General features: G+C 40.8%; 1 protein-coding gene across 2 annotated transcripts in view; it reads right to left on the bottom strand.

The window, feature by feature from the left end:
- Positions 1–17,036, bottom strand: part of SLC44A5 (solute carrier family 44 member 5) — an 88,647-nt gene that overhangs the window by 6,911 nt on the left and 64,700 nt on the right. For both annotated transcript variants that reach the window (XM_063343581.1, XM_063343580.1), the window contains exons 8-18: positions 16,156–16,279; positions 14,859–14,942; positions 12,175–12,287; positions 11,622–11,753; positions 9,054–9,153; positions 6,129–6,221; positions 5,101–5,188; positions 3,595–3,857; positions 2,462–2,556; positions 1,967–2,070; positions 613–686 (exon numbers count right to left, since the gene is read on the bottom strand). In XM_063343581.1, the coding sequence (XP_063199651.1) occupies positions 613–686; positions 1,967–2,070; positions 2,462–2,556; positions 3,595–3,857; positions 5,101–5,188; positions 6,129–6,221; positions 9,054–9,153; positions 11,622–11,753; positions 12,175–12,287; positions 14,859–14,942; positions 16,156–16,279 (1,270 nt within the window). The remainder of the gene's footprint in view (positions 1–612; positions 687–1,966; positions 2,071–2,461; positions 2,557–3,594; positions 3,858–5,100; positions 5,189–6,128; positions 6,222–9,053; positions 9,154–11,621; positions 11,754–12,174; positions 12,288–14,858; positions 14,943–16,155; positions 16,280–17,036) is intronic.

Below are 17,036 nucleotides of genomic sequence, written 5' to 3'. Positions count from 1 at the left end.
TGCTCCTAAGTTATTCTCCCATTATTTTTTGATCTCGCAGTAGAACAGGAAGAGCCAGGAGCAATAAGGAAAAGTACTGATGAGAAGAGGGAGTTTGGCAGCAGTCTTGGTAGCAGGGAAAAGGGCCAGGGGAGTTCCCAGCACCAGGAGAGATCTGGTTATGTTAAAGATACTGGTTTTGAAAGCAAAATACTCTCTCTTCTTTACTGCCACTCTCTGACACCCCATGAGCTTTCTGGATGAATCTGAAGACCTAGGTCTTTCTGCTTTCCTTTTTGCAGACAGTGAGTGGACCAAAGCTCCAGAAACACACATACAGTGTCCTCAGATCTCCTCTCAGGGGCTCCCTGGTTCCTTGGAGCCACTACTGGGTGCTTATGAATTTAAAAGAGAAATCACGACAAAACTGTTAGGTTGTATCAGCTTTGCACAGGTTCCTGTGCTGGACAGACTGCTGCCCCACACCGAGTGTTAGACGTGAGGGCCACGTCTGAGGACTGAAGCAGCTTACAATAACATTTGGAGGAGACATGAGAGAGGAAAGAACCGTGTCTTCCGAGTGCAACAGCAGGAAATGCTCACATTTCCAAGGACTAGGAGATGGCCCCTTACCTCACCACATTCCGCATGAGCAAAAAAAATGCTTCCTTTGCCGAGGTGCAGAAGTTTTTACCGTATATGGCAATCTGCAAAATAATAGTAGCTGTTAAGTATTTTAAATAATTAGGATACCTCCTTGTATGCCAGAATCTTACTGCATGTAATGCATAGCTCTGATACATGTCCTTGAAACTCAGATGGACACAAAGCGCTTCCCCCAGTCACCTCCTACCTCTCGGTACTTCCCACCAGGTTGGGACACAGCATTATTCACCTTTCCCCTTCAAATCACCTGGTGATGAGCATGCCACCCCTCGAGATCTTGCAGGAAGCAGACTCAGGACTTAGTTTGCCAAGTAGAGCAGATAAGGTACTTGCTCAGGGATTCTTCTCACTGTGCTAGTTACCTACACTAGATTTATAGTCAGTGGGAAGGAGCAGGCACTTGAAGAGCAGAAGTGAGTTGACCTCTGCAGGTACCTCCTTGGACCTGACGCTGCTCTCATTTAACAAGAAATCAGCAATACCAGTACCAAAGTCAGTGGATTTACATCAGCCTAAAGTAAAGCAGCTAAAGTTATTCAGGAACAAAATCATTTCTTCTTCCTGGAATAGTGTCCACAAGGGTAAGATACGCTAGAACAGCTCTTAGTGCAGTTTACCAACTGTAAACAAGACAGTCGAAAAGAATACTTCCTCTTCCAGATGGCATTAATTTGAAACATCAATTGTGGGGACATGGGTTATAACGGACCCATTACAGCCACCTCCTTTGAGACAACAAGCCCATGACTGTACCATTCAATCACCAAAATTTCTTCAAGTCAGAACACATCCTAGGCTGTAATCTGTGTATGTTTATTTCGGTGTAAATCTGGAATTTCTCTTCTGGAAGCTACGAAGGGTTATTTTAGAATAATCTCACTGCTGCTGCTAGTAGAATTTGTGCTTTTAACTTCCAGGAGGAAATACAAATACCACATGCCTCTTGACCTCCTTATTCAGACACTGCCTCCAAACAGAAGTGTCATCAACAGGCAATATGAAACAAGCTAACGTTCCTGTTGAAATCAGGATTTCAACTGCTGAATCAGAGGGGGAGTTAAGCAGTTGTGCCATCCCTTCCCACTTACTTTGGGGGACAAGGAGGGTGGACAAGGACAGACATGAAAAGAGGCTTAGTTTAGAAGAAGAAAAAAAAGATCTTACTTTTTAATGGTAGGACCACATGCACTTCCCGAAAACTCCCACAAATCCCATTATTTATTCAGCAGATTCTATTACTGATGGCTGTTGACCAACTAGCAGTGGCTAGGGTATTTTAGTGTCCCAGATAGGGAAAAACACATGCTGAGACAGCACATACCATGATGTAGGCATTTCTGTTTATAAATTTTAAGAATTTTTCCAAACACCAGAAACAGCATTTGAGGCAGCAGAGTAGAAATCTGGTGAAGGAGTTCTGTGTACCTGAAAAAAAGGAGAGTACATCATACACAGAACGCATGAACAGTCTTCAGAACATAGAAAGCTATTCAGAAGAAAATCTTAAATTGCGACAAAAGCAGAAACATTATTTTTTTTCTTCTAGGTATGCACTCTCTTTCTCAGCCAAATTTAATTAACTAGCTTTCAAGTAGATCAGACCCACATCCCGCATGAGCTTTGCATTAAGTTCCCAAGAACATAGACTGAATTTGAGTAAATCAGCACAAATTCACTGGCTTCAAATGGAACTACAATGGCTAAAAATAATGTGGAATTAATCTCTCTTCATTGCTGAAAAAACATCTTGAGAAAGTAAGGAATTCTTAAGACCAATGGAGGTCTTAATAACCTAGAGCAGATTCATAAATCTCACCTTTCAGTTTGTGATCCAAGTACTCCAGTATTACTCTAATAAGCTGGACAATTGCAAGAATTAAGGCTCCAAATGCCAGCGAACCTGTATGGTAGCTAAAACAAAATAAATGACTGTTACGTTGCACATATGTGTGTATGTACAATTATATATGCATGTGCATGTATATCTATAAATAAAACTGTAACTGGAGGAAGGTCCATTAGTGGGAATTACATATACTAATGGATCTTCATCCTGAACTGCCAGAGAGAGGAACAGGATGAAGCTGTTGGTGCTGTTGGTGATTGTGTGAGTGCTGTGTGTGTCTGTCGATGTGTGGCCAGCTGTGTATAATGTGCTGTATACATGTATTTGGGCGCGTGGCCTGCTGAGAATACCTGCTCAGCCTTGTAACCGGTTGGGCCTGGGGCCACGGAGCTGCAGCAGCCTTGTCACTATCAGGCTACAGGATTCAGCCTCCCCCTAACAACTACATTTTCCTGACTGTACTGGTTTTTGATGGAATAGAGTTAATTTTCTTCGTAGTAGCTGGTACGGGGCTATGTTTTGGAATGTGCTAAAACAGCATTGATAACACACTGATGCCTTAGCCCTGAGCAGGGCTTGCACAGCCTCGAGGCCTTTTCTGCTCCTCACCCACCCCGCCAGCGATGGGCTGGGGGGGCACAAGGAGCTGGGAGGGGACACAGCTGACCCCAACTGACCAAAGGGATGTCCCACACCATATGACGCAGCAATAAAAGCTGCGGAGAAAAAGGAGAAAGGACATTCAGAGTTACTGCGTTTGTCTTCCCAAATCACCATCTCACGTGATGGAGCCCAGCCTTCCTGGGGATGGCTGAGCACCTGCCTCCGATGGGGGGCGGTGAATGAATCCCTTGTTTTGCTTTACCTACAAAACTGTCTTTATCTCAGCCCACGCGTTTTCGCACTTTCACGCTTCTGATTCTCTCCTCCATCCCACAGGGGGAGAGAGAGCGAGCGGCTGGGTGGGCCTTGGTGGCCTGCCGGGGTTAAACCACAACACTGGCTAACCGTTTTCATTTGATACTCTAAGTCTGGCTTCCCTAGATGTAAAAGAGCATTTGCTGGATACATGACAGGGCTCACATCCAGCTCCACAGCCTTACCGTATTGCTCGTCCAAACGAAGAGAAGAGCGGCCACAGTGGAATATCAGCTGGTTTTCGAGAGGCCCAGTAATATGAGGCAAAGGCACCAGCAAGGGTACACTGACCCAGTGCAATTGCAAAGTTCACCAACCAGAGAAAGACAAAGGCATTGGCTAACTGGAAGATGAAGATATACTTATGGTACAGGCTTTCTCCTCCATAAAAAGCAAAAGTACACTGAGCACCTGGACACAATTTAGTAACGTTGGTTGTGTTAAAACTCTGTATAGAAAGAAAAATAAATAACACAATGATAAGCAATGAATTCTGTGTACAGACTCTGAAGTTTAGCAGCTTAATACAAATAACGTAATTCTGCTTGATGTTTCATTAGCCCATTCAACACAGCACTCCAATACTATGTAACCTGTTTACATATTTAAGGATTCCCATTAATGTCTTATGCAGGTGCTTAACTTTAAACTATTCAGTTAGCAAACAGGGTTGTTCACCACATGCCTGAAACCTACATAAATGGAATTTGAATTTCAGAAGTCTACTTTTAAGATACATAAGTGCTTCGGTTTCATTAAAGACAACCTGATCACATAACAAAAAAAAAAAAAAAAAAAACCAACTTGAAAACCAGAGGCCAAATCTGCAGTTTGGGTAAATCACCACCACTGAATTGAACTGAGTTATGCCATTTTATACAAGCTGTGGATGGGGTCGCCATTTCCTTTACCTATCTCAGAGTATTAAAACAGGAGTAGTCTTTACATTGAATTACTTTTCCATATTTCTATTGTTCATTCCATGTATTTGCTCAGTTTGGGCATGAAATAAAACCCGTCAGTTTCTAATCTCTTTCTTTTTTAGTGTTCAGACATCAGCAGGATGGGGAACTGTTTGGGATATACATAACCACAGCAGTACATTGAAATTGAAACACCTGAAAATAACCCTGATATAACATGTGATAAATATTTCTAGTTTTGAAAAAATACTTACATTTAACCCCACAGTCAAGTCAAAACATTTGACTGAATACAAATCAAAACAAAAGACAAATATTTTTGGAGCTTCATAAAGGTCATTGCTGTGCCAAAAGAACCCCAATATTTAGGTAAACCTCTGCTTCAAAACACCACTGGTCTTTGGGCAAGTTTGAGGCATAGCTTTCAAAGTCTTCCATTGCCTTTTGAGGACCACGAAATAGAATCCTCACAAATTTAAGAATACCTTTCCAAATAAACCTGTATTTCCGTGTCTTCATTTCTCACCCTGTAAATTAGAACAATTAATATTTACCTGCCTCACAGGACAGTTTAGCAGAAAAATTAGTTTATGTCTGTAAATTGCTTTGAACAAAGAAGTGTTATCTGAACGCTATGTACTATATTCAGATTTAACATAGGGAATCATTACTTAAAATATGCACATTTTCTACTACCGTTTAATTTAATAATGATTAAGAAATGCAATTGGCATAGCTCTCACTATAGGTAAATATTGTTACACTTACCTCTGGGTCACAAGTCAGGTTTGCATACTTGCACAGTGTTTGATTAGCCATTACTTTATACACAGGTTCTCCTGATGTAGCCAGAAAACTGGATGAAATATTTTAAGGAGGAATTACAGAACTATAGGCTTTGAGCAACTTAGGAGTGGGTCTAAAGCTCTAAAGAACTTGTGCAAATAACAGAAAAACTGCTCTTGCTCTGCAGAGGTGTATATGAAGGGCTGATAGACAAGACGGAACACTCTCGTCACTTAGAGAACTGAGGCAAACTCCATCCCAGGGCTGCAATAGCCCCTGATCAGAATGGGCAGGGGGAATGACCTTGAAAGTTCACTCAGTCTCTCCTGCACATCCACCTTTAACAAGGCAGGTTATACAGTAGTTCTTTGACAGTTCATATTTTGGTGGAAGTAAACACAGAGCATAAAGATAAATTAACATTGTCCTAAACAGGAATAACCAACCCTCTTTGCATGTGAAAGAACAACTTGTTTTCAAAAAGCAATTTTCCCCTTTTTGATACCTTGCCGAACCCTTGCTGTTCCAGGACCAGACAGAGGTTGCTCTTACGCCATTTAGAGAGGACTCAGTGCTCTGTAGGTTCTCTCACTCCTTTCCTATACTTTTCGGAACTAAACACACCTGGAGCCCATCCCACCCCCAGGTATCTGAGAGACCTTCAACATCAGGCCTACAGACCATGCGGCACATTAAAGGCCATATTCACTCTTTGCTGAGGGCCCCTTTTTCATCCCTTAAAGTCAACCTTATTTAGTACTCAAGGCCTTGTATGATCCCTCTGCCTCGGCATGAATTTTAGTCCAGTTCTTTTTAAAGAAATTAAATTCACTGTCTGATTTGTACATCACATGCAAATGTGCCACGAGGAAGAGTGCATCAGTGCAGCACGTGCTAAATGACCAAATAGCGCTCTTAACCGGTCTGGTTAAGGTGAAATAGCAGAGAATTATCTGTTCTTGCAGACCAGGAGACTGTTCCTCCAGAGAGGCACACAGACAGAAGGATACACAGCTGTCACAGCCCAGTAGGAAATACAAATCGCAATGAGTATGAAGGTGACGATTGGGTAGAACAATGTAGACATTATATAGCCAATAGCCCTATGAAAGAAACAAAACATATGTGTAAGATATAATAACTTAAGAAACAAGCTTTTTATCAGTCCTAGCATTATCCCCTTTACTTTGAGCTACTTGTTGATAGTGGTAGCATAATCTAGTGTTGGGATCCCAGAAAACTGCACGTTCTTTCTTCAAATGTCTTCACATCTTCACTTTGTCATTCTACCACTCCACTTTTACTGGCAGCACTACAGTCAACTTTACCAGTTCTTCAAGTTCAAGCCTCTGTTCTTCTTTCTCCTTCTCCATTACTGGTTCACAGATCCGGCTCCTTCCAGGTCACAAACCCGTTTCAATCACATCTTGCTGACTGCTGCAGACATTACCCTTTATTTCCTCGTCCCGCTTTGCTCAGCTCCCATGCTCTTCCTTTGGCTCCTGCACACCTGAAATCACCTCTTGACAATTTGTATTTGAGGACTCTGTTCCCAGCCCCTTTCCTGCTGTAAGCACTAACTATTCTGGGGCAGGGACTTCCCATTCGACCTGTCTTTGTAATGCCAGGACATGCCGACACCTTCCTGTGATGACATGACTTTCCTTGCATGTGTCATAAATGAGGGTGCGAGCCTTTGGCTGCTGGCAGGCAGAAGCAATAATAGCCTTTCACTGCTGACAGCTTAGAGACCTCCTTTTAACACCACGTCTGATGTTCTAGAGGCTGATGTTCTACTAGTACTTCCTGTGGCTGGAACGTGACTAGTGAGCAGGAGCTCGAGCATGCCGGTACGGCTCTCGGTAAGATGACGAGCTGATGCAGTCCTTCCGGGAAACTGGCTGCAGCTCTCGCTGAGGGGAGCACCTCCAGCTGGGAATCCCACAGGCTGCAATTTCAGAGAGCACGTGTTTTGTTCACTCAAGCTTACAGGTTGGTTCTCTCTACACTCCTGTCATCTACCTCTTCCCGACTCTTAAGTTTTCTTTCCAGTGACCGTGTAAGCTTATCACAAGCCTTTTTGTCTCTCATTATTTCTTACAGTATTTCTTCTACGACTTGTGTCACTTCTGATGCTCTTTGTTTTATAGGAGGCAGTTTCCAGAATGCAAAAGGAGACAAATTTACTCAGTTCCTGCTGCTAAACTAGTAAATGCTGGGGGAATGTAAGGGAAGCGTCCTGTGCAATCAAGAGGACAAGAGCAACACGTCGATTTCTGTCCAAGTCTAAAGATTTAAAAGTCCATTAAGAGTCACACAAGAGGACACAGCCTTATGCTGTCGGAGAAATAATCACTACGTATTAGCAGTGTTCAGCAGTTAATGGTGGGCCTTAGTTACCACGAAGACCACGGACAGTTACTCCAACAAACTGAGTAACAACTGTTAATTGTTTCTAACTATGGATTTCAAGTCAATTATTAGCATTATCATTGTAGTATTTCTGAAAGAGCAGTTAAAAGGTATTGAAAAATGTAATTTGATTTCCAGTCATTAGCAGCTTACATGTCATCTTCCTGAATTCAGGGCACGGTCTGTTAGGCTTACAGTAATTACACAGTGTTTCACCTCATGCATTATGCATGAGAGTAAAAACATCACCATCAAGTGACCTTTCCAGGCTGCTGAAAAACTACAGAACGTTATTACTTCTCAGCAGGAAGTTTATGAACTTTCTGAAATCCTTCTACCTGTCAAGGTTGTGAACAGAAGTGTTGCAGAGTGTTAAAAGTGTCCCTGGATTTTAATGAACAGGAATTAAAGAGTATAATTTAATGCTGCCAAAATTAATTGCTATGCTCTAATTGCACAGTAGCATAAAACAGGAAACAGGTACCTGGCTGAATGCAGAACTTCGGTATTTCTTAATCCCATTACAAAAAACCCAAATCCTGATTCCTGAGAACCACAATGCCAACGGAGATGGCAGAAAACTACAAGCAAGTGCACACAGATAAACTCAGAGCTAACGCCACATACTCTAACAACAGAGCTCTACTTCCAAGGCCTGTGAGACCTTGGCCTATTTGCAATGAAATCCAAGGGCCTGGTGTCTTAAGTCCATTTCTCCTTTGTTATATTCCCATTTTTTAAAACAAGAACCAAGTGTTAGCACTGTGTAAAACAGGAACCACTGTGAACAAAGTCTATGCAGATTTCAGCAAACACAAAATGAAGAGGTCTCCTAGGCCTTCAACTCTCACATCCTGCTCTGCTTTCTTCTTTACTCTGAGCTGAAAAGAAGTCTCTTGGACTGAACCTTATTGCAGTGTCTGGTCATGAAGTCTCCTTTTCTCTCTGCAGATTTATGCATGTCCACACGAAAGTTTGATTGGAGCCAGAAGAATCCAGTCTTTCCTAGATAAAAGCCACAGCCAAAACACCACCAGTCCTCTACCACTAGTACGTCGCTCCGGAGACAACGCAATGAGAGAGCAAAGCTGGCCGCTCCTGGTTCCAGACTCCTGATAACAGTGCACCACACTTGGCGTTTCTGCTGATACACCTCCCTGCACCAAGGCTACATGTACCACTAACAGCGTATGTACTCTGCAGGCAGGGAGCTGAGACGTTAAGAAATGTCTTACTGCAAAAGAGAAAGCTCTTATAAGCACAACCTCATTAATATTATATTAACAATAACTAATAATTAATAATTGATTAACTAATAATTAACTAATAATTAATAATTAATTAATAACCTCATTATATAAGGAACCTGGCGTTCCTTATATACCCATTCGGCTCAACAAATCCAGAGCTGTACTTCAACCCCCAACTTTCTGCCCTTGGTAGTGCAAGATGAAGCGCAAGAAGAGTGTACCCTAGAGATCACTTAATAAAATTCAAAATATATTAAAATCAGACAAACATACCTACTACCTTCCTTCAACAGTGCAATAGCAATCCGGATCCGATTCCTTAGGAAGATCAGCATCAGTATGATTATGACCTCAACAATACAAAGTAATATCACTGAAAAAAACCAAACAAAACCAGTTAGATTTATCAAGAAATGAACCAATATGCTGCCTCTGTAAATTGGTGGGTGTTTTTTTTCCTTGTATTTTACACTATTGTTCATGAACTCCATAAAATTCTCTGCGAGAGCAGTTCTCTCTTTCTCCACTGCACCTGCCAGTCTTCAATCCCATTTCATAGTTTTCTAAGTTCCAGCATAGGGAAGCTCGACATGCAGAGTTAGTCAGAATGTGTAGGACCCCGACATTAGCATTTATAATTTTAGAAGAAAGACGGAACATACCATTCTCAGCCAAAGAGAATAATTTATTTAAATGTGACTGTAGTATTTGGCCTTAGATATAGTTCACCCGTAACAAATTCTACTTTCCATAAACAAACACTTTGCGTGTTTATACTAATTTGTAGTAGTTAGAGACAGTAAAATAAATAAAAACAAGGTGCAGAGTCGAATTTTTCATGAAGAGTGTATTTTCCTGATATATAATACTCTAACATTTAGGTGTACAAAAATCAATAGGTTTTTTTGAGTATTAACCTGACACGCGCTCCTTTCACCTCATTTGAGTTTAAAAAAATGAGGCTAAGATAGGACAGTTTGGGACAAATTATTTTCACCTTCCAGTTTTGCTGCTGGAATCATACAAACTTGTATCTCAGCACGGTGCTCGGAAAGCTGAGAGCACCATGTCCCAGAACATTTCCACTCTTAGTTGTAAGCAGTGTTTGAAACATAACCCAGATCTGGTTTAAAGAGTCTGCTTCAGTCCGAGTTCTATTTGTGTCAGCTCAAAACCTACTTCTGCAGCAGAAAGTAAAAAAATTCCCTGGACTTCATCTAGAGAAGACAGAGTTTTTAATGCCTCTGAGACAGATCATTAATTCCAGGTGCTTCAGACGGTTAGACAGCATTTAAACCAGCCCAGCAGTTGTGGGTGGCTGCACACAGCAGGACCTCTCCCTTCCAGCTGCAACCAAGAGGTTTTGTGGGGGAAGACAGAAGGGATATCGTCCCTAAGCCTTGGCTTGTCTGGAGGTTTGCAAAGGGACATGGGAATTGGCTTCAGCTCCCACAGCTTAGACATAGTCTCAGAATACAGACCCAGATGATGTTAAATTGGGACCCCAAGTATTATCAGTACCCCAATCCATCACAACTGCAGGTGGCAAGTGACTGCTGTGGTGCTCAGAGGCACAGACTTCGTTCAGAACAAAGTTTTTGCCGCATGCATTTCAGCACCTATTTTTGATACGGTTCCTCATGAAGGAATACATAACCAGGTTTCTTTAAATTTGGTGTCATTCCAGTTCAGCTCTGTTAAGTTAATGTAGCTTAAATGTCACAAACATTGTGAAAAAGTAAACCAACGTCAGTACATGATGCGTTCAAGACTAGAACTAAGAGGACCTACATTTTCTTCAAGGATATTTAGCTGCTTTGCTGGGTGACTTTGTAAAAGTAATTTAATTCCTGAGTACCTCAATTTACTCATCTCAAAGTGACACTGACCTCTAGACAAACTATACATGGGCTGCTAAGAATCAGGCATGGGAAGAGCTTGGAGAGTTACAAGGAAAAGCATAATAAAGTCCTGATATTCTCTAGGGATAGCATACTAAAAAGCTCTGCCTCAACAATACGTAGCAGATGCCTCACGAGCTCAATGATCCAACACAGAGCTAAATGAAGACACGAATCAGAGAAAGGAGATTTAAGCAGTAAAGTACTGCTCTATTCATTTAGCTCCCAATAGGGAGAGGCAGTGTTTTAGGCTATGTCCCATTCATCATCAGCGTGTGTGCACGCGCCTTCTAATAGAGCAGTAACAGCACTGCAAGTAATATTTGGCAGGTATTTGTTCTCTCTTCCACCCCTCCTTCCCTGGGGAGGGATGTGTATGCTGCAGGCTGTCTTGTTCCAGTAGGACTTTGTTTTAAATACACTATCCTTGTAAGAGAAGGCGATGAAGCACTTTTGAAAATAAAGGTGATGAAATTTGCAATGGTTCATTCCACAGTCTTACATCAGCCTCCAAGAAAATTCAGTGACCTGAATGTAAACAGTCCTACAAAGATGTGGAGTTATTAATCTCATTTCCGGGGCCCTCAAAGAGGGAGAATAAACAGACTGTGAGAGAAAAATTCCTCTCCTTATGCAACTTCATCAGGACTAACTTAGTTATTGCCTTCTAATTCCCCATTATGAAGACTAAACACACAGAATGCTAATAACGCAAGAATTTTTCACTCTCATCACTAGTGTGATTGCATTATCTCCCCTTAGAAATATACTAGTCTCCTTGCAAAAACGTCGATTTTTGCACAATACAAAGAAAAAGAATTCTGCTTACTTCTCTGAGTGACATATGCAGAGGAGATTTAACAAGGCAGAAACTGTAGCAAGACAGTGACTGATTCTCCTGAATATCCGTTAACAGATATCAAGTTTAAAGGGCACTTACTAAACGCTAACCATGTTTGCCTCAGTTGCAGGTAAACTCTGAAGTCTGTCTGGAATCCAATATCGTAAACAGTGAGGTCAGAGCCAGGTATTCCTTTAAGATGATCGTACTCCCAGTAACAATGCCAGATGCCTTTTAAAACACAATCAATAGAAAATGAGTGTTTCTGAAGAGTGCAAAGACAAGTTCTTTTAAAAAGTCTTTTGGTAGCCAAGTGTTTTGTCCTCAGCATGTCAGGTATGCAAAAACCAAAAATGCATTATTGTGAGACTAATCAACTGTAAAATCACGTATGTAGAAAAGAACTATCAGTACAAGTGAATACAGAGTAAGTATACTGTGGGTAGATAATTCGGGTTACTACATCGGTGCTAAGTATCAGAACAGCTGGACCGTTACTAAATTTTTATGCCATTTACGCCCTCCTCACTTAACTGTGTCTAAAACTAAGCATTAATTCTCCCAATTGTACATTTAATTGATGTAATTACTGGTTTTCCCAAACTTAAACAATAAGGAAAAATAGTTTCTGAGGCTGGAAGATTACACCTACCATAACCTATAATTCCAATCACACCAAAGATGAAAATCCAGAAGAGAACCCCAGCCGTGAACCTCAATAACACCAGGAAGAGCAGACTCACAATCATTGCAATGAAAAGCCCACTAGAAAGACAAGAAACAGAAACACAGGGAAAACAAGTGTGAAAATCTTCACTTTCATGCTTGTTACTCCAAATGAGGGTCACTTCATCTCACATAAGAGAATGATTTGTAAAAATGTATTTCAAAATCTTCCTTATGAAACAGATCCTCATGGCTATTTATCTGCTCTTACAAACTAATAGCTTATATATGATGATCTCACAGTGCACAGCCAGAAACGTTTGCACACACGGGGTTCTCGGGCTCAACGGGACTCGTACAATGCCTTCGTGGTCATCTGCACCAGCTGAACAACTCCCGGCCTTTTCCAGGCCATGGTCTAGTCTACAGTACAGAAAGTTAAACGGGGGGAATAACCTATGTGTGGGGAGGCTGCTGTTCTATGGCCACCATTAAATATCCCTACTTGCAAAGAAACAATGTTAGTAAAGTAACATTCCAGTAGCTTTCCTAGGAAAAAAAGAATAAAATTTAGGAGGAAAACCAGTGACTCTACCCATCAGAAGAGGAAATGATCAGGGCACTGTGATGCATAAAAAGAGACTGTTAAGAGCTACCAATGAGGCCCCCAGGAAAGCCATCTACAGAGCGTCTTCACTTTATCAAGCCAGTGGTAAGGAAATATTTGTTTTCATTTCACTCCCAGAAAGCAAGTCAGAAAGGAAAAAATGACTGCAAAAGGCCTTTTTACTCAGCGAGACTTTCTAAAGCAATGTGAAAAAGCAATGTGAATAATAATCCCATCCAACAAACATCCAGCTCAGATGCTTCACAGAACATTTAATTTCTCAGAATTTTTAGTAGGTGTTACATCAGAATTTTGTATTAGTACAGGCTCAAAAAAATTTAAAACCTCTTCTTGCCTGTGTTCTACTTATTCTACTTGTTCTACTCTTCTACAGAAGAGAAGTTACTACGTCTCTTCTGAACGTTCCCAGCTTATTTAGGCCGTTACCAAAGATAAAAAGTGGGTCAGCCTGATCATGAACAATCAAACCCAGATGTTTTGGGCCAACTAAGCCAGATGAGCAGAGGGACAAAAAAAAAGAACATCAGCTTATTTAGTTAAACCTTTGTAAGCTGGTCTTAAGTGATAGCCCTTTAAAGGCTTTTTAGCATGGTGTATTTTCCCGCTCCGAATGGCTTTCTGAAATTCAGAATGTATTCCTCAAAAGAAGTTGTAGTTTTGGAACTTATGACTCTGTTCTTGAAAGCAGTAAGTTACCTTAAGCCCTAGTGACACCAAAACAGAGTACCTGGTAACAGCTGTCCTCAATAGACTGGTTCCCTTCAACTGAGGCTTGAAAGCAGCAGTTCTTTTGGGGTATGCTAAGACAACTAGAGCGATTCTATATTTAATTTTTAATCCAGCTTCCTTTCACTGTCAGCCCTTCACTGTCATCACCCAGACCCTAGCACTTAAATATGTTTGTCCAGAAATGGTTTGATGTAGGCCATCATTTGTTGAAAAGTCTGAAGAAAATTCTATCCAACTATTTTAAAAGTAGCAACAATTTCTTATATCGTATTTGAAATGTGGAAACTGGCTTCAGTATTTAGAATTTCTGTTCAAAAAATGGTCAATTTTCTTCCTAGCCTATCTGTTCAGCAATTTGAAAGAATCTGCACCATAACCCTGATTTCAGTAAGAGATCTAGAGAGAACCGAGGTTGCTGAATACCAGTGAGTTTCTTGCCACTACTGTGAGCACAGTATGAGACTACAAGAAAGCTGTCCTCCCACCAGTGACTGAACACCTTCAAAAGCTGACAACTTATGTTTCTGAACAGACTAATTTTCCGCATTAAGTTTGTCGTCTAAAGTTGATGTATTTATTGTTGTGGATTTGCATTTAGGCTTGAATAATGTGTGCTTAATATGTGCATGTTATAGGCTCTCACCTGTCAAAGACTTCTGCCCCTGTTTAAATTGATAAACACCCTGGTCCATCAAAAACAGTATTAATGGACTAAGAATGCACATATACTTACATACTTACTTCAGCAAAATAGCTAATTCTTTTGCTACAGTGCTGCATTTTTTAGTAATTGGTGATTAGTGAGTATTAATTGCAAGATGAAGTTAATATTGTTCAGTAGTTTTTGTTCTTGATGTTGCTTTGCCTGCTGCATTGAATTTATGGATTTATTTTGGATTTATGTATTATAATGGATTTAACTATATATTGCTAGTATGAATTTAGATATGTGGTTTTTATATATACTAATGACACTTAGCAACTGCACTTGGTTTCAAAGTCTCTTAATTAAGATTTTTCACTTTTGGAATTACCACGCAGATGGGTCCTGCAACAGAAGACAGCATCTCCTGGTTTTCTGCCTGGTAGGATACTAAAAGTCTACTGACACTCGACGTGTGTGTATGCTGTGCTATCCTTAGGTCACGTACAGAACCATAACAGCATTATTATCGTGTGAGGAAAGGAAATTACAGTTGCTCCTTGAGTTTAAAAGTGGGATTGGTACAAACAAATACAAGATCTATTCCTTAATTCTCTGCATGCTCTAAAGTGAATTTCGAAAAAATTAAAAATACCCATGAAAATCTTACATTAAAATCCAATACCAAGAAATGGCATAGTCTTCAAAAATTTTCACTCCAACTGATCTTGCATCCAGGACATTATTGATGCCACTGAGAAAAGACAAACCAAAGTAAAGGTTGTTTTGGGTAGAAAAGTAGAATTTATTTAAACAACAAATAGGCTCAGTGAAAGGATTTGAAATATCTTTGCTAGTGATATGAGCATATTACCATCCTCCAGCCCCAGTTCTGTAACCAAGTCAACATCAATCAGAGTTACACCAAAGAAAAAACCTGTGTAAAAACATCTATACAGCTCCTAAAAAAGCTTTATTGAAAAAGATTTGAGTACTAACTATCACCAGATATAATTGCTTATTTTGTCACAAAAAAGGTGTATAATATTAAGATCTACTAAGTACCAAGAGCCAAAAGTTGTGAGTGTAGAACTGCTCATAGCAGAGAAGCAGAAAACAGCTCAGTGAAGCAAAAGGTTGACTTTATGGAACTGTTCTCCTATCCTGCAAAGCGCTTGCCCATATTAATGTTTTCCTAAGATGAAATGAAGGATCTTTTTATCAAAGAACTGACAACGTAGTTGTAGATGCCAGAAGAAGGGAACTTGGTAAGTCGCAGGTGTTATCAGTGTTGGTAAGGCGCTGGAATATGGTAGCCTTGGATCAAGAGGTAAGAAAAGGTACCCTGTCCTCCAGACAGGGCAAGGACTGGCAGCAGCTGGAAAAGTGAGGCTTTTGCAGCAGTTTTCTCTCGTCCTGGCTGATGACAAGGGTTGGAGACGCTTGCCGTCCATCTGCAAGGGAGGTGTTGTCATGCACCAGAGCCCAGAACGTCACTTTTTGACCTTTAAACATGCACTAAAACCAGGAGCACTCTGACAAGGTGAGATGCCCAAAGTACTAGGACCGTCCACGTTAGTGGAAAGGCCATCATAGAAATAGCCGAGGCCATTACTGAGTCGCCTGAGTCCTGCAGCACAAGGATTTCATTTTGAACCTCCTTTAGCTTTCTTTAATACTAATTTTTGCTAGGAAAACCAACAAGAACGATTTAAAAACTGATAGTCGCTCTGAGACAATCAGACTAAAACTTCTGGCTCCTTGCTTATTTCTGCGTACCCCAGTGCTGGTTTTCCTTACTGGAACTTCGCAAGTGCCCAGGCACAGAGAGACCATTTGCTAGCAAGTCCTGCCTGGGGACCCTCAGCCATCTGCTACAACAGATTCTGGTTATTTTTTTTCAGTTCCTAAATGATTTCACAATCTCAGAATCCAACCAAGTAGAACTGAAGAAGGGTAAAACCTACTTTGCAGCTTCCCTAAGATCAGTTACATTTCTTGTTTTCCCTCTTCCATCTCTGAACGTAGTCTGATTTGCCACGGTGAGCACACCATTCTTCGTGGAGAAGTCTGGGAAGCATCTCTTAAGAACTATTCAAAATATCAAAACAAAACACATATATTACATTTCATGTCAAGCTCCGCTTTTCTCTCTTGTCTTTTGTAACACATTTATGTAATTTCAGATTTACAGTCAATTGTTTTTCAACTGATTATCTAATGATATGTTGACTTTGACAAATCTTGGAAGAGCCATTACATTCAAGATTACGACTTTTATGCTCTGTGGCTTTTTGTCCAAGCTCAGGCACGGTGGGATCATAGCCTTCAACTGGAGATTCCAGGTGCTACCAAATAACAACAGTGGTATCTGTAGCAGTTTAAGAATTTGTAATAAATGCGAAACTTACTCTCTGTCAGTATCTGGGCAGCTTATAAAAACTGCAGCTTCTCAAATATGTCATTTCATACTAATAATGACACCAGCCCCCAGCGACAGACTCAACATGACGGGTCACGAATGGTATTAGCACCCAAAACAATACATAACAGCAAGTGTCAGTTCCTCATATGCCAGATAAGCTGCAGTACCAGCCACTATCACCAGATTTTCTTGGAGAGGAAGGAATGGAAAAAAGACAGAAACTATTGGTTAGACAGATGGCAGAAGAGATTATAAAAGACAGATGTTTACATGCTCATTTATGCTGCCCTGCTCTTTGCTGCAAAAGCTCCTGGTTTTCATTCCAAAGGGAAGAGCAGGTCAGTCCTCCAACATAGCTCTACTTTAACTTTATATAGCAATTCTGTGCTTTCCTTACCAGGTTCCAACAAATACTGATGCCAG

Source organism: Chroicocephalus ridibundus, chromosome 8, assembly GCF_963924245.1.
Source record: "Chroicocephalus ridibundus chromosome 8, bChrRid1.1, whole genome shotgun sequence".
Classification (NCBI taxonomy): Eukaryota; Metazoa; Chordata; class Aves; order Charadriiformes; family Laridae; genus Chroicocephalus; species Chroicocephalus ridibundus.
The sequence above is the reverse complement of the archived record's forward strand: the minus strand, read 5'-3'. Positions and strand labels throughout refer to the sequence as shown.